Consider the following 27,872-nt stretch of genomic DNA (forward strand, 5'->3'; position numbering starts at 1 on the left):
TTGGCCTGAGAAAGATTTCCTTATATTTAGTTCTCAACACCGTTTAGCACTCTCACGAATTTTAAACGCATAACTATGAAATCTGCGAGGTTTTTTAACCATTCTACTCTATTAACTATGGTTTGGCAGGTGAAATGGGTGGTGCTCTTTAGAAAAAGGAAGCAGATTACTAAAGATATTTTTACCTGTGGGGGTTCGTAAATGGCAGCTACTGAAGCTCGTATTCCAAGGGGTACATCCTTGTGGAGCTCATAACGGCCATACAGGAATCCCAGCCTCTAAAAACGGAAAAGAGGGAAGGAGGAAGGAGTTGTAACAGGCAATCTCTGGGACTGTTCAGTGTTCCGCCAAAGAAATAATTTTGGAGGCAGAGACTTTCGTCATCCTTGGTTTTGCAACCGCTTTACATTTACTCTCGACAAATCTGTGAACGAGTATGGCACATCTCAATTTTCCTCACGGGGCTATTAGAATTTTTCTTTCGTATCACACTCGCTAGAATGAAACATTTCTAAACGCACCTAAGTGATCGTCATGTTTGTATGTTTGTTAGTCATATCGCTGGGCCAAAAGATGACAATCTACGGAGAGGACAAGATTCCCGTAGGTATGGGAGTGGGGAGCGGGATAGCACCAAAAATATGCACCTTCCCCACCCAAGCTGAAAGTAGTTTTGCCTTCCATACAGATTTACAACATTAAGATCTGAAGTGATTGCTTGCCTGATTTCCGGTCTTTCTCCAGTAGTTTAAAAATGGTTCCACGATAAAGGGATTTTCAAAAAGGATGTTGTCCACGTGTCTGTAAACCTAAAAAAAAGTAAAGAAAATAACATTGCTCTACAAATTACAACAAAGCTGCTTTGGCGCTGAGAGAAAGTCAAGATTTGTTCGTCAAGAAAAATGAAGGAAACTGGATCAGTCATCTGATGAAAGTGACCCTTGCTAGTGGACACAGGGTAAAAAATGGATGGGTAGCTGCCCTGGAAGTTCTGACTGTGAAGAGTAAGTTTTGAAGCTATCAAGGTTTTTGTCAAGCATGTGATATGTTAGGATCTCTGCTCCTGCAAATACCAATGGGAGCTTTCATTGTAGTCCATGACAGCCCATCAACAAACAGACTCACTTGTCTCTTTAGTGTAATAGCACCAGGCTGACACTTTGTACAAATTCCACCAGGCCAGGGTGGATGCTCTGTGCATCCCGGTTTGATCCTGCAGCTGGTGTCCTCCAGTACTGTAAACTTGCCTCTGAAATACAGAACATCTCTTCTGATAAACTGATAGGAAGTACAACATCAAGGGTACATGACAAAACAGTCAGTCCAATCTCATGACTGGCCAACCTCTGCCCACACTCTTTAACCTAAGTTGTTTAAAGCTCACCTGTCTGTGCCTCCACCCATCTTTTTCAGGAATGCATGGAAAGACATATGCTTGATAGGAGGTTTGTGATTCTTTAAATACTCTTCATCATATGGCTGAAAAAAAAAATGTAACAACAAGGCCCTGATGTTACTTTGTCTAATGAAGTGGTCAGAACTATTCAAACTATACTAGATGCTTGCTTGAGCCTAAATCATTCTTAATGTAAATTGGAATTGGTTTACATCTTTAACTCTAAAAGAATATTATTCAATAACATTTTTTAAGTAAACTTTGAGGCCATATAATGGAAAATAATATTCAGTAATCAAAGAAGCAAAGTTTTTTTGTAAAGTTACAAAAAATATAGTTCTATTTTCTAGTTCACAAGAATGATTAAGCATGTAGCTGCTCTACCCAGGGTGAAGCTTGTGTAAACCATTCAAGGTCCACCTTGATGGGGGAACTAAAATTTGAATATAAGGCTTCAAATACATGTAGCTTCTTGAACTGATGTCAGTAAGATTATGTAATCTAACCCTAACCTTGAAACACACTACCATACAAATGACAAATCACTGTGACAAATCACTGAAAAAGTCCACAAGAAAGTGCACTTCATGTGGCATGGTGAATATCTGAAAATATCTTTTATACTGGAACTAAACTTTTCACAATGACAAGGATCTTCACAAAATGTTTCCATGTCACTCAACATGAATTGTGACTGTGACATGTTCTAGCAAAGTAGTGATTACAGCAACTCGTTTTAAGGCAATAATCATGGAGCAAGTCTGTTCCAGAGACAAGTTGCAGCGACTTATCCCATAATTAGAATGTTTTAGCCTTCATAAATGCAAAATAGAGATATTACTCTCCAGTGAAAAACAGAAAGTTCTATACAATCATTAAGCCCCTCTTACCTCTAGTGGTACACAATGGATGCATTTGCTGTTAGGGTTATGATGACACCTGAACAATGTAGGATCCAAGTTAACTTACTTCACTTAAATATATAAATATAAATATATAACAACTTTATTTAAATAATAACATATAACATATTATTATTAAAAAAGGGTTATAGAAGGGAGGAACTTAATCCTCATTGTAAACTATACCCCAGAATATCAAATAAATAATCAATACAGTGATGGGTGATCTGCAAAACCACATGATAAATATTTTAACCCAGTTTATAGCTTTCAAGTCCTTTACTTTTTATAATGAAATAATTCTTCCTGCAGAACACTGTATGGCTGATAACTTGCTCATTTATGATAGTGAAACTTTGCCATGGATAAAAACAATGTAAGTTATGAAATTATATTGTCATGATATGTTTGAACTTTTGAATAATTCTAGGTTCAAAAATATGGGAAAAAAATTGAATCATCTCAAGTCTGTATTGTCAAGTACATGAATAGAATGAATGAGATGTTTGTGTAATGAATTGTGTTATCATTCTTTCCATCATTAAGGTTACAGTGCTGCAAACTATTGTTTCTTCACAAATTATGACAGCAATTTTTTTTCAGTTTTTCATTTCTTTCTAGGGCTCTCACTGCTTTACACTTACAGTTGTGGGTCTCGATCTCTGTGAATCAGACCATCTTGCTTGGAAAGATAAACATCAATTTCATCCTCTTTGATGCTATTGGATGATGCCAAGGTTGCTAGGTTTGCAGCAGATGTCAAAGGAACAGAATTTACGCCTGACATATCATTATCAACCAGCGAAGCTTCACGAGACAAGAAAAGCATATCTCCATGCCTAAAAGAAAGCACAACAAATGCCACACATTAATTTTTAATTAGCTGATAAGCTAGGATATCTTCCTAATTACACAGGACAACAAAGTAGAGCAAAATTTCTCCATGTGATTTGGAGCATATCTGTTTGTGGTATCCAAGACATTCATCTCCTGTACTGTCTTTTCCTTTATGAGCTCCATAGATTAGCAATTCTTCAAACTTCAGGTTACAAACCTGCATCAAAATTATCACCACAATACATTGGGTCCTGACCCTTTACACCCTAACATCAGTAAAGCTAGTCTCCATACTGTTCCCTATATATTCCCTAATGTGCTGACAAGGAGAATTTGTGTAAAAATCAACAGCTTCTTTAGCTACTAATAACTTTCTTTATTCTCATGACCTTACCGCATGATTTAGGGGTGATATCGTAAGGAGAAATAGGATGCTAGTTACTCCTAAGGGTTAAAAGGTCAATGCAAGGGTATAACCATCAGGGGTTGTAATGTGTACAATTTGACAGCCCTTGTTTGAGCTCCTGGTTCATTATGTTCAACTTGTCATCAGCATCACTTTTTTTAACAGTCTTAAGTGGAAAGGGGCAGTTCTTAATATTCTAATTTCAAATCCTAAGAAGACGTTAGATGCCACTCACTCTTAAGGGTTAAAAGATTAATCTTTCATATAAACATAATATAATAGTATTTGATTGGTTGAAAGATGTTCCATTACACAATTTTAACTTCTAATCATATCCAATCAAACACTAAAGTAATATGTAGGACTGACATACCTTATTCCAAGTGAAGCTAAAGTTTTTCTTGTAGAGTTCTTTATTTCTCCAGTTTTGTTTCTATTTAGAAATAGTGTCCATCCTCTTCTTGGAAGGGAAAGCTCCTCTACAATCTAAAACATACAAAATCATGAACATTAAGTATCGAAATAATATAAACCTCCCTTATCATCACAATAAATTCTCTCAAACTCAAATTTAATCAAAATAAACTGAAAGTTAAGAAATGTTGTCTGAATCACAAAAGAATTCTCAGAAACTGCTCACAAATAAGTTACTAGTCACTGTGAGAACAGATTTTCTGATCTTGGAAGGGAAAGAGTTAAAATGTACTGAATGGCCACGACTGCCGAGCAAAGTATGAGAAAATGTATCTGCCAGCAAAAGGACAAGGCAACATTTTGTACAAAGTACATATTATGTAAAATGTTACTGATGGTGCGTCATCATCCTCCCACCCTAGCTATGAAATCGAAAGACCCACAAGATAACGAAACTGTCAAATTGCATTTTAACAGCAGATTTCCAAGAACATGTTTTAACTAAGTAAAATAAGAATTATTCGATCAGTAACCCCATTCAACTTAACGAGACCGGCCGGCCTCATACAAATAAACTTTTCTACCATAATTTAAGCTCAGATAGATTGACTGAGTATACATCAAGTTTGAAAAGTACATAGAAATCCAGACGTCGGGCACTTGAAACTATATGATAAGCTCACAATAGGCTATCCTCAAATTTCAAGTTAAATAAATCTTACCTTAGTTAAGAATGACGAGATAGTTTCGGTTTGCGAACATTTTATCCTTGAAGTCCCTTCGCGGGATTGCACGCGTACAATCTAAAGAAAAAGAAACGAAACGAAGGCTTGATATTTCCTACCCATTTATCAGGGAGATTCCTGACTTCAGAATGACCAGTAACTTACAATTTGAGCCATGCTGTTATCTCAAGGAAGTGGATTTACTCTTAAAATTCTCTCTCATTTAATAATACTTTCCCTCGCCATGGCGTAATTGTAACCGAGTGATGTAATTTAACGTGAGAGGCTGGGTAATGAAGTGAGGAGGAACTGGGGCGAGATGTTGCCGCTAAAACCGCCATTTTTCAAAAAGTGTAAAACTTTTGAGAGTGTACCATTGTGAATCATGGCCGAGTTAACTTATGATTTTAACATGAATAGATTCAAAAATCGCCTGGAGACCTTCAAAGACTGGCCCTTTACGGAAGAAACGGGATCTTGTTGTACTGCGATGAAGGTAAGGAGGTCACTGCAGAAAACAAACCTTTACGTCAGTAAACTCATTAATTACTTCGTTTGTACTGTTCTCAGATGGCTGAAGCAGGCTTCTTCCACAGCGCGAATGATTCTGTTGATGTTGCACGTTGCTTTGTTTGTCTCAAAGAACTCGAAGGATGGGAGCCTGAGGACAATCCATTGTACGTAAGCTCGACTATAATTTGAATATCAGACATGCATATCAGTCAGCTTACATGTTCAGTTGTTGGTTATCGGCTAAAGGATGAGGTTAATATATTATCATAACGACTTTTAATTTTGTAAACGAAGTTGAAAGGATAATTGTTGTGTCACTTAAAGACCAAAAATATACAGTTCCTTAAAAATTATTTTAATTTGAAATTAAGGTACTGAAATTCTGAAACGCGTTTCACATGTTAAGCTTAGTTCATTTGTATTTTCATCATTTTCTCATTGATAATCATGCTCCTAATTATTTGACAGCCGAAGTTAAGATTTCTTTCTGTATATTACTTCCCTTTTTGAAAAACAATGATTTCCATTCCAGTGAGGAACACAGAAAGCATTCTCCGAAATGTGAATTTTTGTTGTTGAACAAAAAAGAGGAAGACTGGACAGTGCAAGAATTTTTAGAATTGGAAACAAAAAGGCAAATGAACGTAATGGTAATTATTTGAAAAAAATTTTCATCTTAATATATTTTTCTTACTTAATTTGCAATTTGTTGATAGATGTATGTAAGATCTCTAAATATGAGGTGGTCCCTCACCAAATTAATTTAGTAAGTATTCATCTTCTGGCTAACAGAGTCTTGATTTTGGATAATTTGGTTTTATTAACTAAGTTGTAAAATTGGCCATCATATGGAGATTCTAAAGCTGATTTTTCAAGATTTAACACTTCCTCCCTCACTCTGACATAGGGCTGACTTTTAAAATGTCAGCTGTAGAAACAGTTTATGATGGCCTACTTACATTCTCAACTCAGTTGATTGAATCAATTTATCCAGTAAAAACCCCACTGACACTGTGTCACAGTTTCTTCTGAAACTTACCCTAACCCCCTTTATTGATTTTGTAGTTTCTAATCTTTCATAACACTGAGAAGATCTATCAAAGGTGTTGTAGAACAGGGTTTATACACCCAAGGATTCTAGATGCATAATACACAGAGCTTAAACCAACAGTTGGAGTTTTGATCTTTCGTCAGAGAACCTCAATAATAACATTATGTTATTAAAAAAAAGCCAATAATGCCTATCAATAATAACAGAGTTATAATTCTCATTTTGAAAGGTGCACATTTATACATATGAATCGCAAATGCTGTGCAAGTGGGTGAAATGAAGACCTGTTCCTCAATTGTACATGTATACCAGGAAAAGCTTTTAAATTTAACTTTTCCTTATTAACTTTACAGCAAAAGATCATTGAACTCAAGACAAAAGAATTCTTGGAACTGGCTGAACATGTCCAAAGTGAAATGGAAAAGCTTGTTTAATCTTATGATGTTAACCTGACTGTTTAGTATCACTGTGGATTGATAGAGTGTATCTTAGAGGCCTCCTTTGCAGATGATCTCTTGGGTCACCTTATGAGTTATGAATGACTCACTGAAACATTGTTTGTAAAATATTTGCTGGATTCAAGAGACACTTCATAGCCTTTTGGATGGGTGGTGTGACAAGTTAAGAGAATCTCTGTGTCAGGAGCTAATATTGTATTTGATAAGCAAGAAATTGTTGCCTTGCATTCTATTCTCCAAACATTGTTCATAATTTTAAACTACAATTACACATGTATGGTCAGTTTGTAGCTTAATGTGATAAAGTTTGAACTTTTCATCATTGCAATATGAATTACTTTCTTACTCCCTCAGGTTTTTTAGTCTTTTTTTCAAATAACTGACTTTCAGAGTTTAGTTCAGTAGAGTGACATGTCTTTGTGCTTTGCTTATTTAGGTTTAGCTTGAACAATTTCTTTAGGTTGTTGAATGGACTGGAAAAATTCACTTTTCCACTCTTCAGCTTGCTTTTCTCCTGAGTTGTACATAATATAGTTATCTATATAATGTAGCATGTTCACTATTAAAGAAGACAACATTGACTGAAAAGGTGTGAATGTTAACCTTCAACTTTTTCTAATCTCAGGGAGGATTTTTTTTTATCTGGATGAGTTGCTTCTTCATCGCAGGTTACTTCAATCCCCAACCGCACCCCCATTGCCTTCCCTTAATCTCAATCATATCACTGGAAATGGTGTAAGGCACAGGAGCATAACGCAGAGTTAAGTGTGATGTGATGCCCACTCTGCTCTCCTACTAAGAGTTATTTCAGATGACTGATGAAGAGTCAGAGGCTTTGCAGGCGTTTTCATTAGGATCTTGTGGTTTGGGTATTCATAAACAGGTATCTTAATCAAGGGGAAGATTGTTGGAAGATCAACTCTGCTACAATGTTTACAACCCTAATAAAAGTATGTTTCATGTTATTTTTAGCACTGATTGAGATCCAGTTGAGGGGTCTTGGGGAATCCCCCCCTCCCTGTCCAATCAGACCTTTGGGTTTTTCACCAGTTTTCTGACACCAATGTAAAAAAGAAAAAAAACAAAAAGATGGTGAATTACTTCTCAATATGAAGCATTCAAAATGTACTTGTCTTGATATCTTTCTCTGCTAATTAATTGAGCTATGTGGCTATAACAAAAATTATTTGTTTCCTGGACCCACTATCAAATATTCCCAGAAAATAGGTTTTCTACTCGTAAGCTGCGGGAAATCAAGTTGATGTTAAGATCAATGAATAAAGGGGTAAGTTTCTAAAGAAACTGGTGCTGCGTCGGTGGGAGAGTATAGCAGGTAATTTAGTGTTAACAACTGGGTTGAAAACGTAAATTGGCCACCCTAAAGGGTAAAAAAGCTGACGTTTCGAGCGTTAGCCCTTCGTCAGAGCGATTGACGAAGGGCTAACGCTCGAAACGTCAGCTTTTTTACCCTTTACGGTGGCCAATTATCGTTTTCAACCCAGTTGTTAACACTAAATTACCTGATGTTATGATCAGTTCAACCCCGGAGATCTATTTCAAGCTTGCGCGTGCGTCAGACAGACGGGAAAGGAAGATTTCTCGACTAGCTCTCTGGGATAGTCTGTCAGGGATATTTCCCAGATTCCCTTGAGGTCGGGTGGGAAGATGGCGTAAATATGGCTGATTGTTCTGTCTGGGTCGGTGGATTTCCTTTGAATGTGAACGAAAATGTGCTGTACGACTTATTTCAAAAATTTGGCCCTTTAAAAAATACAGTGATACTTAGGGATGTTTCTGGTAGGTCTAAACAGTGTGGTTTCGTCAATTTCTTATCGCAAGAGGTCGCCGAACTTGCAGCCAGAAAGATGAATGGATTTGAGATTTTGGGCGAGACGGTTAAAACGAAAGGGCCCAGGGAACTTTTAGCGACGAGAAGATGTACAGATACTGTTTCTGAAGAAGCTCTGAATTTAGATAAAAAGGACTTCAGAGGTCTGACCGACTGCGTATTCTTCATGGAAGGCCGTCGGTGTTCTCCGAAATCAGGAGAGGTGAGCCCTGCCAAATTTTCCGGCAAGTTTACCGGTAAACATAATCTGACCCAAATTACATAAACGTCAAATCAAAATAATTTTTCCTTTTAACGTATTTCCTTTGACTTTTATTTCGCACTCACATTAATTGTTGATGATGTTATTGGATTTTTAGATTTAATTACGTAGAATGTTACTTTCGCTATTCAGTGTCCCTTCCGTCATTGTACTGCGGCCCGGAAAACTGACGCTTTGTGCGACAAGTGGACGCAAAAACAGTGTACAGAAGTGTTTTGCTCGAAACGACATCCTAAACTCATCAAAAAACAATCAGGTATGATGGAGAGGTCGTATTCTCTCTTTGCATGGGTTGATAGTGTAAAGTAGAGGTTACGGTAACCACACTATCATTTATATTATGCAACACAACAGGTCACACAACCACGTCACGTTGTGCGCCGGTAGATTACCAAAGTGTGTGTCAGAAAGTCAAATTAGGGGAAAGTGAATACAACCTAAGTTATAAAATGGAGATGATAAGAAGGCTGGTAATTGCTATTTGGAAGAACCTTGAAATGTCTCTTTATCACAGAAATACAAAAATTGGATTTCTTTAGCTCTCCTTAAAAGTCAAGCTGCTAAAGATTTGGTACGAGACTATCCAAGCACCTTGTAATTGTATATATATGTAGTGATAGATGTACAGATTGAGGCTCTTATTGGCTTCAACCGAACTTGATGATTGATTGATGGATTTTTCATAACTGCTAATTTGTTAATAGATCACTTATTTAAAGTAGTACCAGCCCGCTGTCCATCCCATAATGCATTTAAATGTACTGGTGAATGTGGCTTTGATGAATGTAACACTCACTTCATGGAACAAGAAGCTTTACAAGAACACATCAATAGAGGACGTGAAAAAAAGTTTTCGCTGATGTCATCTTGCTCCCAGGTACTATCAACATTTCAAGAACAAAATGCAATATTTTGGAGGAATCCTTTTTGTTTGTTCCTTTGTAATATGGCTGCTTTGATTGGTGAATTTGTATTTACAGATTTTGACTTGAAGCTTAACTCTCTTTGTTTGTTGTCTTGTGTTTCAGTGCAAGGCCATTTTCTTTAGTGAACAAGAAAGGCAACAACATTCCTGCCTAAATGCCACAACAGAGCCCTTATCTGGTCACCATGTACATAGATATCCTTCCTCCAATTTGAATTTTCACCAGTCTTCAAGTTTTCAATTTAAGAGGAACAGCCCAGTAATGTTTACAAATGCTTCACCACAGAATCTCATCAAACCTGAACACTTGTGTAAGAATCCTAGTACATCAATACCAAGTGGTCATGCAGCTTGTGCAAAAAAATTTTGCGATTGTTCCAGAAGTCATGCAACTGTTGGGTTAACCAACCAAGTTAAAGGACCATTTTGTGTTTGTTCTTCTTGTGGGATAAGCTATGAAAACTCTGGTGATTCCTTGAGTGATTTTGATTTGTCTGTTGATTCGGCTGGTATTGGTGGCCACAAATGTCCTAATTCACCATCTGTTCGAGGACTCCTCAATGATGCAGACTGTGAGTAAAATTTATTCAATTCCATGTGTTGTCCTATTTAGCTGTGATTTTTTACATTGATTTAAGTATTTTTGACTGGTTGAATCCAACTAATGAATGACCTCTTGTGCAAAAGTTTTATAATGAGTGATGAATTATAATTTCTTTTTAATCTTTAAATTTATTGTTTATTTTACATGTATTTAGTAGTAACTTATATTGAATTGTTAGTTTTAAATTGTTACTGCTTGGCTGACACATTTTCATGCTTGTTTCCACTAAATTTTATATTTTTTGATGATTACTCGGGAAGTATGTGAGTACTCACCAGCTTATTGATATTGTTAGCCTCCAAAGGAATAATCACATGCTGCTGATGTATTAAATGAGTACAGATTAAAGTTAAAGGAAACAAGGTTTCCTGTTTCCAATATTTAAAGGCTGGTTCTTTGGAGATCCTGTAATAAAAAAGCAATAAGAGAAGCTGGAAGAATTAATTGTGTTTCTTGCTCAAAAAAGTTATTTCAATCTTGATGTGTTCTACATTGTAGCTTTGGCATTCAAGAACTCTGTAACTGGCTCTTCTAGTCAAGCCCCTACGGTTCCAGAAGCTGAGCCTATTGGAGTTTTCTGGGATATTGAAAATTGCCCAGTTCCTCGTGGCAAATCAGCGTCTGCTGTTGTTCAGAAGATAAGGAAGGAATTTTTCACTGGAAAGCGTGAGGTTGAGTTCATGTGTGTGTGTGATATCAGTAAGGAAAAGAAGGAAATAATTGAAGAACTTAACAAGGCTCAGGTAAGATTTTCTGTGCTGCAAATTTTTATCTTTGTTTCATTTTCTCTATTTAACACAATTACTGAGTGAATTGTAAGAGCTTCAAGAGAAGTCTGACATCAGGTCCTATATGCATGTGTGTGGGGACCCTATGCCCTTACTCGGTAAATCCTGATGACCAGTTACAAGCCCTATGTCCAACAAGGAAGAAACACAGGGAAACAAGGGAAGGTGAAGGGGGAAAACTGATTGTGAAATAATTGTTTCACAAAAGATAACTCAATATAAAACCAGTAAATTGAAGATTGTAGTGTCCACTTGTAAGCAGATAATTATCAAATAGGCCATTTTCGAATTACCTTTGGCCTCTTTTTAAAAACAAGGCCTGGTGCTCAGCCCTTCTTTTGAGAATGAATTTAATTTGTGTGTGAATGGAAATTTATAATCATAAGAAAGGATGAGAACCAGAACTTGCTTTGAAAAAGCGGCCAAAGTAATTCAGAAGTGAAGTCTCTTCTAATAATATGATAAGATACACACCTCTGATATGCTACTTGACTTTATTATCTTTTGAATTTCATCAAAGCATTTTAGTACATGCCTGAAATAGTATATTAGGTACATGCAGTATCTCTTCTGCTGCAACAGCAAAATCTTCTCCCCTGTAATTTGATGTATATTTGTGCCACAGGGTATCATTTTGCTGAATTGAAAATTTGGCAAAGGTATTCTAGCTAAAATAGATGTTTGTGATTATATCCTCACTTTTGGTTGGGATGTATTCGGTCAGGAGACCTACATAAACAAATCAAGTGTTAGTTGAAGGATTATAATGAACAATATCAAGTACAGCAAGGATTTTGTGCAATGATCAGTGTATCATACATTTACATGTGTTTTGTTCCATTAGTATACAAAATTTTGTGGAACATATTCTTCTACAAACCTAAAATTAGAGTTCAAATAGTGTCTTTTCTAAAACTTCAAACCCTTTTTTCTGACCTCTTTTTACATTTAGGTTACTGTTGTTCACATCAATGCCACTTCAAAGAATGCAGCTGATGACAAGTTAAGACAAAGCTTGAGAAGATTTCCACAATCATACCCTCCCCCTGCAACTGTTATTTTGGTGTCTGGGGACATCAATTTTGCTGCAGAGCTGTCAGATTTACGTCATCGGCACAACCTCCATGTGATTTGTCTTCACAATGCCCAAGCACAGGATGCTTTGCTGGAATGTGCTCATGAGGCAAGAAGATTTGATCACTTCACTGCTGATCTTCCTGTTGTATTCCCTCCAAAGGTAAACAAATTTTTCTTTTCACTTCTGATGCCAGTTTTTCACTTTGAGTACTTTGAAAACTTTGAGTTCAATAATTATCTGGAAGCAGAAATGAATTATACTACAGTACTTATTCATGTGGGAGATACTGTGCCCTTCTGGTTAGTGCAGTGGACTCCAAGTCAAGATGTGGCCAGGTCAATGTGTTGTGTTATCGGGCAACACAGTTAATCCTTAAACTTTCAGGAGTGACCAAGGTAGAATTTCTCCTAAAATATCAGTACAAAATATCAACCAGATAAGTGAAGAGAATTAAGAAAAATATTAATTTGGGGATAATTATTTGATCCAATACTAAATTCTCTGAACTAGCATCATAAGAACTGCATAGTTTACAGTAAGGAGAATTACAAATTTGATCTGAGAGTTGAAGGGTTAAGTCTCACTGTGTCTCTTTCTGCCTGGGAGTATAAGTGGGTACTGGTGAAATGTCAGGAAAGCCTGATGAAATGTTGGAGGAGTAGTGTGATACAGACTTTTATTACCTTTTGACTGCTTACATGTAACCCTTTTGCTGCTTTTTGTACCATACATGTAGCTTAATATTGAGTGGATCCTCAACCACTTAAACTCTGTGTAAAAGGAAACCAAAAACATTTTGAGATATGTGTAGCAGTGGGAGACTTGACTACAATTCAGCTTCATTGTGCCAGTGAATGACTAAACAAATGTGTTACTTAGAAGGGAAATGGCCTAAAGTTAAGATTTAGAAGGTCTACACTTTAGCACATTAGTTAATTATTTGTACATTGCTCAGTTTGATAAGACAAAACTTCAATTTATTGTTTGAAAATTTTTTAGGCTCCTGAGGAGAATGGCTTATCCTCAGAGCTTCTTGTCCTCAATCTTCCAATGGGAAAAGATGTTGCTCAAGTCAGGAACAGACTTAAAAAACTTTCTGATAATTGTGGAGGGAAAGTTGTAAGCATCTCTGGGCGCACATCAGTTCTGAGATTTCCAAATCCTGTCAGTGCTGCAAGGTAAGAAAGTGTATGTTACTGTCACAGTGATTTTATTGCTTAAAATTGTAAATTACAACATAGATCATGTTGAGGTTTGTGACATTAATGCAGTTTCAGCTCCAGATACAGGAACAAAGAAACATTTAGTATATCCAAGATCTAATTCACCTCACTAACTGTTTCCTTATTCCAGTTTTTCAAATTCATAAAACTGGTATTTGCATGAGGAAATTGTTATCACCTACATGTATTTGCATTATAGTTAATGTGAATTTTGTTTTCTCTCAGGGCCAGGCGAAGAATGGACAAAGAAGATGTGTTTGGTTCCAAAATCCAAGTGGTATATTCCACAAGTAGTCATCATTCATATAGCCCCCAGAAAAATAAGAAAACACAGCCAATGGAGGCTACTGGTGATTCTGTCAAGGGCAGAGATACTAGTATGTCTCCAAAGTCTATACCCAGCACCTTACAGAAAGGAAAAGAAGATTCCAGGTGTGCTTTGCCAGATACTTTTGGCACTGAAGACACAATCCCATCCAGGAATACTACAAAGAAAGAGAGCAATCCCAGCCGAACGCCTACAGATGAAAGTCTGGACTCAGGGGACAGCACAGAAGAAAATGATGCCAAACCAGGACCTTCCCTTTCATCTTCTACAGCCCCTCAGTTTATCAGCCATCAGGCAATGTTCAGTAATGGTTCCTACACCGGCATATGGCCACACTCTATTTACCCAAACTTCATGAATATTCCAACACAAGGGACAAGTTTTCCAGGAATCACTCCTCTTGCCCCATCCATGATGGGGGCACCACAACTTGCAGCATCGTGGCTGGCCAGCTTGCATAACTTTACCGTGTTAGACCAGCAGCGGGGTGGAATAGACTTACTCGTCACTAATTTGGATGAAAATGTTAGCAAGAAAGAACTGAAAAAGAAGTTGGCATCTGTGTTTCGAGAGCACTGTAAGGTGGGATGATTTGCATTATGAAGAGCATTTTGTATGCTTTTACACTCAGTAAAACTGTGCATGGATACGATAACATATTACAACATTCAGAATTAAATATGCTGTTAGGTTTTCAACTTGCATGTGATGTTTATCAAAAAAGCTGTCTAGTTAGTGTACATCGACAGCCTTTCGTGTGTTGCAGATTTACAATATTCTTTGTTTCTGCTTGCAGGTATTGTCTGTTATTCTTCATAGTGGAGAAGGCATACCTTTGAGAGCTTTTGTTAAAGTTCCAAAACTGTCGGACGCTCACCTGGCCATCTGCAAAGTTCATCAGAAGAAAATTTTTAACACCTGCGTGGCTGTCAACATAGCCACAGACAAAGAGAAAGAACTGTGCTTCTTGCGCTGTGAAGTAACTTCTATACTGAAAGAGGCGCCTTTACACTTCCTACCTTTAAACAAATTCCTGAGTGATTACTATGAGAAGTGTTCCCGAGCGTTTGATATGACTTCCATAGGAGTTATCCACGACCTGGTTGTTTTGACTGGCAAACCTGGTAATCAAGCGATAAGCCTGGTTACTCGGGCCATTGGCGGCGTGAGAGTGTCTGTAGAACCTGACCAGTTTGCAAACGATGTCCACACTCTTCTTAAATCCAGTGAAGGATCGTTGCCTTTGGTTAGCTTTGCTGCATCCTATTGGTTAAACTTTGATAGGAAGATAGAGTCTAACGATGAGGGTTCTGCACTTATGGAAGTTCTCAACTGCGTTCCAAATGTCAAGGTCACAGAGTCTTTGATGGTGTCATGGGCTAAACAAGCTCTCAAACATGGTATGGAGTGTTGTTATTATTTATTTTTTTTTTAGGTTTGGTTTGTTTATTTGTTTGTTTTTCTTGTGTTTTCTTTTTGAGCGTTTTTTTTTTCACCTCAGAATTTTTCATAGGTGTTTTCATGTGCTAATAAAGCTCTCTGGCTTAAATGGCGAAATGTTTTTTCCATGGTCTAGATTTGCAAGGCGTGTTTATACATTCGCTTGCAAGTATTTTCATGTATGGAACATGTATTTTACTGTATTGTGAGTGTGTGTGTGTGTTTTTTGTTTGTCATCTGTAGTACTCACATATTCAAGCCCTTCTGTCTCTTTTTACCCTAAAGTTAGCTCTTTCAACTTGAAAACGTCGCCCAAATTTAATTTTTTTTGCATCATCCACCTACATTTTAAATACACTTATATCTATGACATCAAATGGTGTAGCATACAGAAGCTTGATGTTTTTTTTTCCTTTTTTTTTTTTCACTAACAGGCGGGAATGTAAGCAAGCTTCTTGAATTCAGTAAAGATCTGCAGGAGTTATTACAGATGCAGGTGGAATTCAAACTCCCTCTCAGCTCGCTTATCTCAGAGTATCAATCGTGGTTTGACAAGAAGACGCCATTTGATCCAGCTGTCTATGGGTTCGCTTCGGTTGTTACTCTCTTGGAAGCGTTGCCAGCTGTGGCGGAGGTCAGTAAATTTGTGCTGTACAGTGACCCTTTGACTCCTAAGAGTGATTAGCATTTAATTTCTCCTTACATTATCATTCCTAAATCACACAGTAAGGTCACGAGAAGAAAGGCAATGTTTACCAAATAAAGAAGCTCTTGATTGTTAAACAAATTCTCCTTGTTCGTCATCCTCTTGGGAATGTATAGAGAACAGTTTGGAGAGTATGCATACTCATATTTAGGGTGTAAAGGGTTGACTAGGTGTGAGACTCTGTAGTGAATATGATGCAGGCGAGGAAATATGTTATTGGTCTTGCCATGAGCGTAAAACAAAGGAGAAATCTGAATTCCGCTCGGGGAGTCGAACTTGAGACCTTTGGATTTGGCACTCCGATGCTTTACCTCGATTTCTTTCATACAAGAGTTCCCATTCAAACCCTCACAGCCCTTCAGATCTCTGACAGTAGTTTGTATAAAACCTCAAAAAGTAATACGAGAAAATGAAAGAAACTATCGAGATCGCATTCGTGGATTTATTCAGAAGAAGTTCTTCCAGATTGACGAACAAATTCTTAAACTTGATAATCTGGTTTTATCAACTGAGTCGATGATGTAGAATAACCACCATACAGAGTTCTGAAGCTGACGTTTCGAGCGTTGGTCCTTCGTCATTCGCTCTGACTAAGGGTTAACGCTCAAAATGTACCTCGAGAAACTCTTTACGGTGGCCAGTCTACATTATCAACTTAGTTAATAAAACCAAATTATCTAGTTACTCTCCCCTACCGACGCAGCACCATGGTTTCTTTAGAAACTTACTCCCTTAATTCTTAAACTGTTTGATTCCAAGAATGATAAATAAAGAATTTAAAACTAGATCAGTCAAGACCTATTGCTCCGACGAAGGGCTAACGCTCGAAACGTCCGCTTTTAAACCCTTTACGGTGGCCAATTTACGTTATCAACTCAGGTAATAATACTTAATTACTCTCAAATAAAATATATTTAAGTTCACATGGCAACCAGGTGGACAATCAGACATGGTTTGATGTTACTTTGATTTACAGATTTAATGAATGTAGCCGAAGAAATTAATGCGTCATTAACTTCTTCGGTTACAATCATTAAATCTGTAAACCAGAGTAGCATCAAAACATGACTTAATTACTCTGTTAGACCAATCAGCTTTCACGAAACAGATCTTACTCATCACGCGACTCCGATGATGACTTGCGATCGCTTGTTGAGAGATCTGTGACTGTCATCAACATTAGATCCTAGGACTACCCTCACCCAGATGGGTCAACTTTTGCTAATGAGTTCAAGCCATATTAGGTTGTCATTCTATATCATTTCAACTCTTCTACTTTTTTACGCGCTTCAGATTACGCAACAGGGCAAAGAAAGATGGCTTGTCCTTTCACAGCGCTTGAAAATCAAAGCCTTTGCAAAAAATGTCAAAATGCTCTTGGAAAGTCAACCGGATGGCGTAATTGCTTTGGGAAACTTTGTGTCAACTTACATGAAATTCTTCGGCCAGAAATGCAAGATTGCAACATTTGGTTTCTCCAAGCTGACAGACTTGATTGAAGCTGTGCCCAATGTCGCTAAGGTTTGTTAGCAGCTTTTTGGATATCCTTATGCAGTCATGGTGGAGTTTTGAAATCACTCGTTTGTTGGGAGTCTCAGTCAGTGATGGTCACTGTTGAACGAACAGATCCTTTGTTATAGTGCATTTGTTCACTAATGGATACATGTAAGTTATCATATCGATTTGTGATTGTGGATGCGTCTCTCATGTTCTTACCACAGTTCGAAATCCAGATCCGCAAATTTTCGGGATAACAGACCTGAATTCAACTCAATTAAACACGTAATTTTTTTAATTTGTCTATTAGATCCAAGGAACTGGAGATCAGCGATTGATTTGTTTAGTGGAAAAAGGTATATGCCTTTATTTTAGACTGAATATTCTTCCTTGATTTGTTTCGTAAGTTAGTAAGAGTTCATATACTTAAACTTGTTTGAAAGTCATTACCACAACAAATGTTTCTCTCCATTGAATTTGTGTTTTTTTGTCACTTCATTTGGACATTCCTTTTTACAGACAAGAGCTCAAAACCTGAGAAGCGGAGCGATAAGCAAACTCTGGTCAAAGAACTCAAAGAATTATTGTCCAGCTGTGAAAATCAGAGGCTTCCTGTTGCCACAGTTCTTGCTCGACATTATCAACATTTTGGCCGACTGCTCAAAATTGGAGATTATGGTGCGCTGCGTCTTGAAGACTTTGTGGAGAGTTCACCATCACTACAGGTCAGTGTTTGTACCTATTTATTTACTGTTGGTGTGAAGCTCGCGGCCTTAAGTTACATTGACCTTATCCATGGTTTCTCTTAGATCATAGAGATATCTGGGGAAAAATACCTGACCCTCCCTCCCAAAGTCACAGTACAGTCTTTGCGAAGAGATTTGGTAGAGCTGCTGGGACAACAGGATGGCAAATTTCTGCCGATTTCTCGCCTTGCTTCCACTTTCCGTAAACATTACAGCCGGAAATTTCCCCTGGGACAAGCCAAACTTGAGGAATTTCTTCGAAGTTTGGAGGGAGTAGTAAAGGTTTGTATGGATTGACATAGAAACAGAAAATAAAGTTGTCTTTTAAACTGCGTTTGCCAAGGATCTAAATTGCAGTTCTCATAAATTTGTTTTTGAAAAGAACTTGGTGTTAAATCAATATTTCTCCTTCTTGCTATCAATTTTGTTCCTTCTTAACTGGATGGTGTATTTTAAATTGCATTTTTAGCGGTAATAATTTTCTAATGCACCTGTGGAAAATGTTTGTTTCTCTAACTTCACTGGAGGGTAATCAATCAGAAAAGGAGATGTTAAATAGATGATGATGATTGATCTCTATAACAAATCGATTACAAGACTTGAGTCGCGTGTCATTGGTGATATCGATAATCATAAGTAATCGGTTTTATTGATATCAAGTGGTATTTCTATTAAGATGATTCAAATGTCGATAAATTTATTTCAGGTCAAAGGATCCGGGAATGATAGAATTTTACTCCTTCCACTTTTGCCAGCGAAAGGTTTGTTATATGTGTGAAAACTGATGGAATCCTTTCTTTTTTTCCCGGCTGAGATGAGAGATATTGCTTTTTAGACTTATTTCCATTCAATTACTTGATGCTTTTTAGACTTATTTCCATTCAATTACTTGACTTCGTGCCTCAGGCAAATGAAGGACGAGGGAAGCAGGTTCTCAAAGTTCAAAGAAAATTCAGTGAATTTTCCTTCAAGACAGGGAAAATTGAAATTTCTTTGTCAGACCCTATCTTAAATGTGTGTGTTTTTTTTGTTCGTATATGAGTAGAAGTGTAGAAGACGGCCGTTATGGTAGACTAATGGCTGCCACTGTACAGTTAAGTATGCTAGACTGTACTTATTTGGTCAGTGGCAAGAGATTATAAACTTTACGATCTCTTGGTCAGTGTTCTTGGATGAGCTAGAGGACTTTTAAAAGCACGTTTGTTTCAGCATTAGATACAACACGACAATTACTCTCAGGTTGAAGTAGAGCTATTAATACCTTGCAGATAAAACTTCTCCCAAGTTACAACCGCTCGCTGATAAAATCACTAATTTACTGCTGAAGTATCCTGGCTGTAGGGTGGCGGAGTTTGCTGTCGCTGATATCTTCTTGCAGGAGTATGGGCAAATGTTAAAACCTAAGGACTGGGGCTTCACTACCATGGCTTCCTTACTACAAGCACTTGGAGATGTTTTGGAGGTCAGATATGGCTCTCAGATTCTTTGCTGATAATTGAATCAACAGTCTCTTCGATATTTGGTTTTGCATGAAGGACAGTCTTATTAAAGAAAGAGATTTGAAAGATTTCAACTTTTCTCCCACTACCTAGCCGAATCTTTGTTATTTCGCTTCTTGCATACGAAGGCCCTGGTGTCATAGAAACATACTCCATATCAGGATAAAGCCTCGTCAATTCTAACGGTGCCATTTCACCTTTGCTTCTGCAGATCCAAGGCAGCGGCAACATGGCTGCAGTTTGCCTTAAACATGAACATCTTCTGGAGGTGTTTTCACGTCGTGTTATTAATGTGTTAACCGAGCAGTCTGATAAAAGTATTCCCTTGTCCAAGTTCGTCACTGCTTATGAGAAACTTTGTAACCACAAGCTGCGCGTACAGAACTTTGGTTTTGCGTCACTTGAAGATATGTTTCTTGCAGTTTCACCCGTAGTTAAGGTACTCAAAATATTAATGCCTTGTTCTATCTTTATTAAAATAAAGAAAAAGTTGAGCCTTTGATCTTGCAGTCAGAGTAATTATAGGTGCTCGGGAAAATTAGAGTACAAATGTGAAGCAAACCCATTACCTTGTTTATTCTTGTGCGACGATGCTCCACAAACCGAGTCATGTGCCTACTCAGTACACAACGGTGAGATCCGATCTAATGACATAGGATCTACGCGAAATTTTAAGCCATATTCAGGGCTTCGAGGGAGTTTAGGTTACTTATGTTCTCTGAAAAATTAAATGGTTGGAGATACATTAAAGATCAGTGCCGGCGACCTGTTTAGTCTTGGCTTTTACCTCTTCATCAGGTCGATACGAAAGGAGACAAACTGTCCCTGACGCTGCTTCAAACTTTTGCTATCGAAACAAGGGATCTTCTGAAACATCTCAATGGATGTGTTTCTCTAAACCGCTTTGCGCCAAACTTCCAGCAGTTGTACGGTCAACCCTGCAAAGCGTCTGATTACGGCTTTAGTCGCATATCGGAAGTGATAGACGCAGTGTCCAATGTGGCTGAAATACGCGGCAAGGGTGCAGAGAAGATGGTTGTCTTGGTCGATGGGGACAACGTGAGTCTGCTCGGCCCTGGAAGTAAGATGAAGTTACTTTTCTTTTTATTATTTTTTACAGTGTTGTGGCACTGGCATTTTATTTTGTAAAATCTCTGTGCATACATGGGAACTGTGACAAGAAGACTGGATGGGTTGTATTGGACCTTACGTTGTTGCAGCCTCAGAGCACTCAAATCATTGTAGTGAAGGAGGAACTTTAAGCTATATGTGTATCTACTTACGTTTCTTTGGTTAAATTTCATGTTGAGCTGGGTTTTTTTTTTAACTTGTTACAGATACAGGGCAAACGAAAGCTGGAACGATGGACTGCAGATTAAGCGACTCGCCCTCTGCTGCAGTGGAGGAAGGTAGGATTTCAAACGAATCCAGCGGGATGTAGAGTCTTTATTTTACCCAGCTAAAAAATAAAGAAGCAAACAAAAAGAGTAACTGCTTATCTCGCTTTCCGTTTTGTTCATATTGCAGAGGATGAGGTCGTAGTGATCATTGATGACAAAGAGGAAGAGGGTGAGTTCACAGTTTCCCTAAAAGAAAGCCAAGTTATAACTTCAGATGAAACATTTATTTGCTGTAGGAGAACGAACCATGTGCACGAAGGATTCGGATGGAAATGTCAGGCATAAACATGTCATAGCTGTACGTGGATTTTAAGAAAGGGGAATAGTGTTTGGCGGACTGTTTGGATTTGTTTTCTTTGTGCGCGGAATTCCGATTTTCCCTTGTGAACTGCAAGCAACCCGCTTAATTCTTCCTCCCAAAAATTATGATCACTATCATTGGTATCTCTGCCAGTTGGCAGTTATCCATTGTTATCATAAGAGTCGTGGCGAGGATAAACCGCTTTACGCCTAACACATAGTTTAAAAAATCAGTCAGTGTTTCAAACCTGACATGCCGATCGAAGATTTGACTTCCACAGCTCCCTCCACTATCACAGCTCGAGGATTTACTCTACCTCCCTCTGTGAGAGTGTTGCTGCGTAAGTAGACATCGCTTTGTTTTCTTACCACGTTTATATGTTCATTTTTGCGTAGATTTGATAATTCTTGATGGTGAAGCCTCCGGCACCTTTCCAGACCAGACTGTGACCGATGACTGGCTGATGGCACCAGTGCCCGAGACTCTCCCAGAGCCGGAGCTGCAGCCTGCCATCCCCGAGCCACCTCCTGTGGGAGATCTGATATCCTTCACTGAGTTTGACATGGAGGTGCTGTTAGAAGCCATGGATGACGCAGGAATTTCTGACACCTTGGGTAATGTGGAGGGAGGTGACTTGACAGAATTATTAGCAGAATCCAATGAACTGTCAGGAGAATACAACGGTGCAAGGTCACCTCAGCCCAACTTCTCCGACAGGCTTTCTCCCAATGGTAAGTCCTCGTCGTCCCGTACGGATCTAAAAGATTTGGAGTTTGCCTTCGTATCACCAGCACGTATAAGGAATGCAACACAGATGCAGGCGAGTCCATCTCCTCGTAAGGCTGGGGTTTTGTTCCTCTCGGAAGTGGAAGCTGATATCCTGTCTGACTGTCAGCCAGAGTCGGAATTTCCAAGAAATCTCGCCGCGTCATTTGGAGAGGAAGGAGTTGAAAAGCCTGCTGTCCAGCGAAAGATTTCTGATGAGAACAGGAGAGCAAAACCTAGAAAGTTCTCTGCTCCGAAAGTCAAGTTGGCTGTTAATTTCAGCAAGACGCCAAACAAATGAGAACTCCTTGGACCATAAGCCGGTGGTAACAAAATTGGTAATTTGTTTCTATTCACGAGTAGTCAAGCTGTTGTTACTGTTTCTTTCATGCTTCTTTTTGTTGCAGATTTTTTATATATAGTGTGGTACTTTACAGTGTTACTTGCACTTCCATTGATACTGTCTGAAAAATTTTGATATCTTTTTGACACTCGTTTTGAAGGTAGTCAATGAGTCTTCGCCAGTAGACCTAGGTTAGACCAATGAGTGGGTATCAAATTGTAAGAGTTTGATGGAGAGGCAGGGAGCGCTGCAAAAACTCCAAGCATCGTTCTTGTGCTCATCTCGCTTTGTACAATGTGGATACTGACTGGTAGAATGCAGAAACTTCGGCCAAAGGGTAGTTTAAGAGATATCAAATTAAGTCAGTCAGTTCTGTTTAAATGAGCTCGTGGTACAGACATACGGATCTTGTACATAGAAGATCCACTTTCCTGGAAGGAGCTAATAAGTTTGATGGTTTAGGTAGTCTACCATGTACTTTGTGCTTCATGTTTTAACTTTCACCTATATTGGTGTTCCTTAAATTGCTTAGATTTAAAATTGGTATATTTCCTCGATTTATTTTTGATAGAATATGATTATCTGTCTGCAGTTAAGATTCTCGGCAGATTTTTCCCAGCTCTTTGGAACAATTTTTGTACAAAGAGAATCTGGTCTTTTCAAGATATTATTTCTCTCAAGTAAGAGAAACTCCTCGTTACAGTTTCAGTGAAGAAATTGTAGAAGTAGTTTTTAAAGGGCTGCATTGTTTGACATAGTGAAACGGAACAGTGGAACAATAACCGTTGTTCATCGTGTACCAAGGAAGACGTATTTTTCTTCAAATGTATTCATTCTTGCTTGCAAATTTTCCGTCCATTACTTTAATGAATACAGCCAGGCTGTGATTTGCAGTAGCTCCCTTACTCATCCCTCAAGAGGAGCTGTTGTTTCGCATAACCAAAAACAAAAATGGACGATTGCTTGCTGACATCGTGCAACTCATAGCCATTTTGAGTATAGGGTTGATATTTTGTGAGTAGCACACCCAATGCATGATCTTTTGATAGAGTTCTCAACCTGAGCTGCGTGCGTTTATGTTGTTTTGCGTGTTTTCGTTTGTTATTTTTGCCACTTTTTTTCTTCGGGAAAATGTTGGCTTATTTATCTTCTTTCAAGCCTGTTCCTTAGCCAGCAGGCAGATCCTTTAATGTGATTGGACGGTATGGGACGCCCCATTGACGTCATCAGTGGGTTTGTTCCAGTCCTTTCTGAGTCAAAGGAGGGTAATGTGTTAGTGTTTGTGTTGTTTCATGTCAATGTTGAAACGTGCGGGGCTTCGTGCTTAATACTACAAGGGATGATCTCAGTGGAGCAGAATAAAGGTGCGGTACACAAGATTGGTCACAGAAGGACGTGTTGCTGGAGGGTTTTGCTATACTTGAACCTTGACAACTGAAGACTAAAGGATCAGCATCTCGGTGTTCTGCCTGTGAAAATCATCAGACTTAACAGATTAAACAGATCGACGAGAATTCTTAATGCTGAATGCAGAAGATGGATTAGACCCACACCAATGGTAAAAAAATGACGAGTAACTTGGCTCTTCGTGAACGTTCTTCGGGAATCAATGAAATTATTGTTAAATCCAAAATAGGCAAATTAAGATATTTTGAACTGAGAAAAGAGATGGCGAGATGGTTAGGAATATTGATATGATAGCGTCTGGTAAGCCTGGTTCAGTTTGCAATATGTGACGTTGACCAGTTTGAAGGAAAAGGAAATTTTTCTTTTTTTGACGAAATTTTCCGAATTCGGCGAATATTATTTTAATGGCGACAAAAATTTGGACTTACCGATGAGGAACATCGTAGCGTGGTCCTTGCGCTTGCCTGGGTTTACGAACAGAGGTAAAGAAAATAGCTGTTACAAATGTGGAAGATTGAGAGAAACTCCGAATACCAGGCGAAAGGTGGACTTAATTTATCAGGAATTTTGTGGCAGCAACGCTCCCATGGATTTGCAACAAAAGAAAAAGAGGAAGAATGTTAGAGAGGTTTTGCGTTCGGAGAAAAGAAAAAAGTCAGTTAGAAGTGTGTTTTTATATTGTGGCTCTTAAGCTCGAAATAAATAGTATTGTTTTCAAGTTATGTATCAAAGAAGGGATTAATTTTTTTTTCTTTCATAAAATGAAGTGGGTTTCGATTTTCCGCGAGTGAAATAGCCATACGAGGCAAGGTCTCGCAGTTCAGCAGCGCGTCGTATATTTTTAGTGGACGGTGGTATAATTAGAGTCAGACGAGGACCTTGGATGTTGAGAATCATGGCCACCCAGCTTTCAGCACAGAGGGAAAGTAGAAGTATCCAGTTCTCATTTTCCACTCAAAAGAAGGAAAACTCTTCGTCAAATTGCAGGACTGTTCTTATGAATAAACTATTCACGCGATACGTAAAGCTGATACACATTTCACATCTTGAGAACAAAGGCAACCGACGATAGCATTTCTCCTAAGATCTGGCAAACGATGCCACTTACTCCTTAACCCCACGACTGTGAAAAAAGAAAACACTTGTGACACCTGGCCATGGGAAACATCTACTGCAAACAGTGATATAAAAGATGAATATTTGACAATGAATAAGAATTATATTTAGCTATGTCCGCGAAGGAAGTGTTATGTTTATATAAATATCAGTATGTTTATGATATTCACACTGCTCAGTTGAAGATTATGTGATGAGGGCAACATCGAAAAAAATTAGCCCGCTAGTTTTAAAGATATCAGTTAGCAGATGAAGAGGAGAAAGTTTTTTTTCGCGTAGGAGTTGTTGTAATTTTTAAACTGAAGCCTTTTGGACTAAGCGAACAGTACTCAAGTTTTTTTGAGTCGCGTCTGCCGGGAAGATTACACATTTCATTCCGAAGAAGCTGCCCTCAACAGTCTTGACAGTCCGAGGCTTTTTCGGAGCACGCCATTGCATTGCGTTTCGGAAAAAAATAAAGCGAAGGTAGAATGTTTGGAAATGGAAAGTAAAAACTGCTCGTAGGATTTGTTGAAGTCACCGTGAAACGTGGAAATAACCAATCAATAAAAATGTTTATGGGAATATCGCACGAAGAAAACCCCGATGTGTCTTTTTTGTTGAAGCGAAAATAGCTTTATTTAAGAAGTAAAGTTTGGTTCAGCAAGGAGTCTTCGTGCAATCAACTGAAGAGGTTTGGAAACTCAAGGAAATAGTGAAGACAGATGAAAATAAATTCAAGCGTGGAAATGGACGTTGATGCCAAAGAAGGATTATTAAGAAAAAATGATCAAATCAACGGAATGATTTTTAACTACCATGGTAACCAAGAAGATAAGTGAAGGCAAGGAATAAAACAAGTCTTTCTTGTTCGATAGGGGCATTCTGAGACTCAAGAGTTGGAAACAAGTATCAGAGGAATTTTAAAAAAGCTTGTGTTATCTAATTGCCGTTAAATTTTCCCTTGTGTGTTAAAGCATGAACGAGGTTGAGAACATCTATTAAAGCAATGCAAATCCAATCTTCTTGCGAATGGGGCATTTTTGTGCTAAAACTTCTCGCTAACAGCTCCTCTAGGATGAGAACTCAAATAGTCTCAGCTTCTCCTTCCAGCAGGACAAAGTATGAATTCATTCACGGCGAAAAATATATATGTTCACTATCACGCCCTTACAATATACTATTTAACGATGAGGCTTTTCTGATAAGTTTTACATTTTGTTTTCTCAGAAGTTGAAGTCATTCACTTCACTTATGCTAAACTATTCACGTTGCTACTGATAAAAAAAAAATGCATTCAAATAATACAGCCCAAACTAGCATTTACCGTGATAATTTCTTGTGTAAATAATTGTTTATAATTGTTTCCTGACCGGTTATGATATTAGTTAAAGATAGTTACCTTGGTTTTGCTTTACTGTTTGCTAATTACACTATACACTTAAGGTATGGTCCCGAGGAGGGAAACAGTTAGTTTTGTTTTCCCGTGAGTCCTCGTGTTTCCCGAGACAAAGTCGAGGGAAACGTCAGGACTCGAGGGAAACAAAACTAACTTGTTTCCCGAGGGACCATACATTAAGTGCTTTGTTATATATTTAGACTTCCCCTTAAAGAATCATATGGCAAAAACACGCTGTTGTATTCTGCGCGCGGGTAACAACTGCGCAATTGTATCCCAGTCAGGATACAATTGAATTTGATCAGGGGCACGTGAGTGAAAGTCTAGGTTTATAACAATATAAATTATTGGTTATTTTATAGTTACGTAGATGTGTTACTACTGGTTTGGTAGCAAATTAATGACAACTTTATTATTTCTTTACTTCAAAGAAGAAGTTTTCCTTTACACTAGCTGTTAATGTGAAAGAAGGAAATTGATAGTTCTATCTGCCTTAATAAACTCACGTGTTTCATGAACGTTGCCGTTTTGCACAATGTCTGGTGTATCTCATTTTGACTCGCAGGAATGATAGAATTTTAACTTCTCCCCCTTCCCCCCCCCCCCCCCCCCCACGATCGTAGATTTTGAAGCAGTAGTTGATGATTGACTCTGTTCAACGAACGAGACACAGTCGTGTCTATTTCGTCGATCGAATGTTCCCTTGCGATTTTTTTCCAAATGAAAAAAACAATACATCTTTTTCTGGTCAGAGCGTGTAGGACGGCAAGCAGATAGACTTATAATACTTGGTTCTTTTTTTTTCTCATACATCAGACGTGTGATTCAATTGACTAGGATTGAAATTTTACAATAACCTGTTATGGAGGATTTTTCACGGTCTAGCAACTTTTTGGTTTACCAAGAACTGTTTCGAGGTAAATTCAAATTCCCTGTCTCTACTTAAGAAGAAAAAATATTATTTACCCTTATTTTTCTGTTTAAAAATCTTTTCAGTTCTATACTTTCTCGATACCACGCTAGTACAGGCAAGCTGCGGCTTTTGCTCCTCTCGAATGCCTTATTCGTTATTCGTCGCGAAAACAAGAATACATCAAGATTAAATTAAGCTTGATAATCACAGCAAGGTTTTATTATTTACCGCCATAAATCAAAAAATTTTTGGGTTAAGCGGTACTGGGTGGCATTTAGATTATACTCAGGCAATTTTCAGGAAAATACTAGAGTCAAAAATGGGGCAGTGAAAAGGCAAAAAAATCGCTTCACAATTAAAAATTTTAATTCAAAACAAGCGAGTTTATAATATTCAAAACAAGGTCAGATCTCATTGAAAAGAAAGAGAACTTGTTAGAAATGATTCGAAAATATTTTGTATGTATGACGCTTTACATTCACTAGAGGCCATGGCCTTGAAGCACTTCAATTATTCAACGATTTTATGGGGTTAGTGAAATAAAGTGGACTTGATAAACAGGAAGTCTGCCAATTCCCAGCGAATGAAAGTTTATGGCATTT

At 38.0% G+C, this 27,872-nt stretch overlaps 3 protein-coding genes across 4 annotated transcripts in view; 2 read left to right on the plus strand and 1 right to left on the minus strand.

The window, feature by feature from the left end:
* Positions 1–4,960, minus strand: part of LOC113680088 (nuclear protein localization protein 4 homolog) — an 11,566-nt gene extending 6,606 nt beyond the window's left edge. Inside the window, exons 1-9 of the mRNA XM_089185286.1 lie at positions 4,846–4,960; positions 4,678–4,758; positions 3,915–4,027; positions 2,943–3,137; positions 2,287–2,335; positions 1,385–1,479; positions 1,126–1,249; positions 723–809; positions 186–278 (exon numbers count right to left, since the gene is read on the minus strand). Of these exons, the coding sequence (XP_089041412.1) occupies positions 186–278; positions 723–809; positions 1,126–1,249; positions 1,385–1,479; positions 2,287–2,335; positions 2,943–3,137; positions 3,915–4,027; positions 4,678–4,758; positions 4,846–4,857 (849 nt within the window). The 5' untranslated portion in view covers positions 4,858–4,960. The remainder of the gene's footprint in view (positions 1–185; positions 279–722; positions 810–1,125; positions 1,250–1,384; positions 1,480–2,286; positions 2,336–2,942; positions 3,138–3,914; positions 4,028–4,677; positions 4,759–4,845) is intronic.
* A 5-nt stretch (positions 4,961–4,965) lies between these two features.
* On the plus strand, positions 4,966–7,290 carry LOC113680087 (baculoviral IAP repeat-containing protein 5.2-A). Its single transcript, XM_027197086.2, has 4 exons — positions 4,966–5,176; positions 5,251–5,357; positions 5,726–5,843; positions 6,598–7,290. The coding sequence occupies exons 1-4, from the start codon at positions 5,066–5,068 to the stop codon at positions 6,676–6,678; spliced, it is 417 nt and encodes a 138-aa protein (XP_027052887.1). The 5' UTR covers positions 4,966–5,065; the 3' UTR covers positions 6,679–7,290.
* Positions 7,291–8,357: 1,067 nt separating this feature from the next.
* On the plus strand, positions 8,358–24,472 carry LOC113680089 (meiosis regulator and mRNA stability factor 1). 2 transcript variants are annotated; one of them, XM_089185257.1, is made up of 21 exons: positions 8,358–8,753; positions 8,946–9,069; positions 9,518–9,690; positions 9,842–10,310; positions 10,841–11,085; positions 12,083–12,367; positions 13,208–13,386; positions 13,657–14,341; positions 14,556–15,159; positions 15,634–15,833; positions 17,199–17,426; positions 17,713–17,758; positions 17,922–18,127; positions 18,212–18,430; positions 18,855–18,909; positions 19,417–19,610; positions 19,859–20,086; positions 20,446–20,728; positions 20,985–21,056; positions 21,175–21,216; positions 21,744–24,472. In XM_089185257.1, the coding sequence occupies exons 1-21, from the start codon at positions 8,379–8,381 to the stop codon at positions 22,412–22,414; spliced, it is 5,583 nt and encodes a 1,860-aa protein (XP_089041383.1). In that variant the 5' UTR covers positions 8,358–8,378; the 3' UTR covers positions 22,415–24,472. The 2 variants fall into 2 exon arrangements, with proteins under 2 accessions (XP_089041383.1, XP_089041384.1); XM_089185258.1 differs by having other exon boundaries at positions 9,536–9,690.
* The last annotated feature ends 3,400 nt before the right edge of the window (positions 24,473–27,872 follow it).

The sequence above is a fragment of the Pocillopora damicornis genome, chromosome 10 (assembly GCF_964200805.1).
Source record: "Pocillopora damicornis chromosome 10, jaPocDami1.2, whole genome shotgun sequence".
Taxonomy (NCBI): Eukaryota; Metazoa; Cnidaria; class Anthozoa; order Scleractinia; family Pocilloporidae; genus Pocillopora; species Pocillopora damicornis.

Coding starts and splice junctions, on each gene's coding strand:
- LOC113680087 (XM_027197086.2), top strand. CDS start 5,066: ATGGCCGAGTTAACTTATGATTTTAACATGAATAGATTCAAAAATCGC. Junction 5,358..5,725: donor GAGCCTGAGGACAATCCATT/GTACGTAAGCTC, acceptor TTTCCATTCCAG/TGAGGAACACAGAAAGCATT. Junction 5,844..6,597: donor AAAGGCAAATGAACGTAATG/GTAATTATTTGA, acceptor TTAACTTTACAG/CAAAAGATCATTGAACTCAA.
- LOC113680089 (XM_089185257.1), top strand. CDS start 8,379: ATGGCTGATTGTTCTGTCTGGGTCGGTGGATTTCCTTTGAATGTGAAC. Junction 18,431..18,854: donor GTTTGGAGGGAGTAGTAAAG/GTTTGTATGGAT, acceptor AATTTATTTCAG/GTCAAAGGATCCGGGAATGA. Junction 21,057..21,174: donor CTCTGCTGCAGTGGAGGAAG/GTAGGATTTCAA, acceptor TTCATATTGCAG/AGGATGAGGTCGTAGTGATC.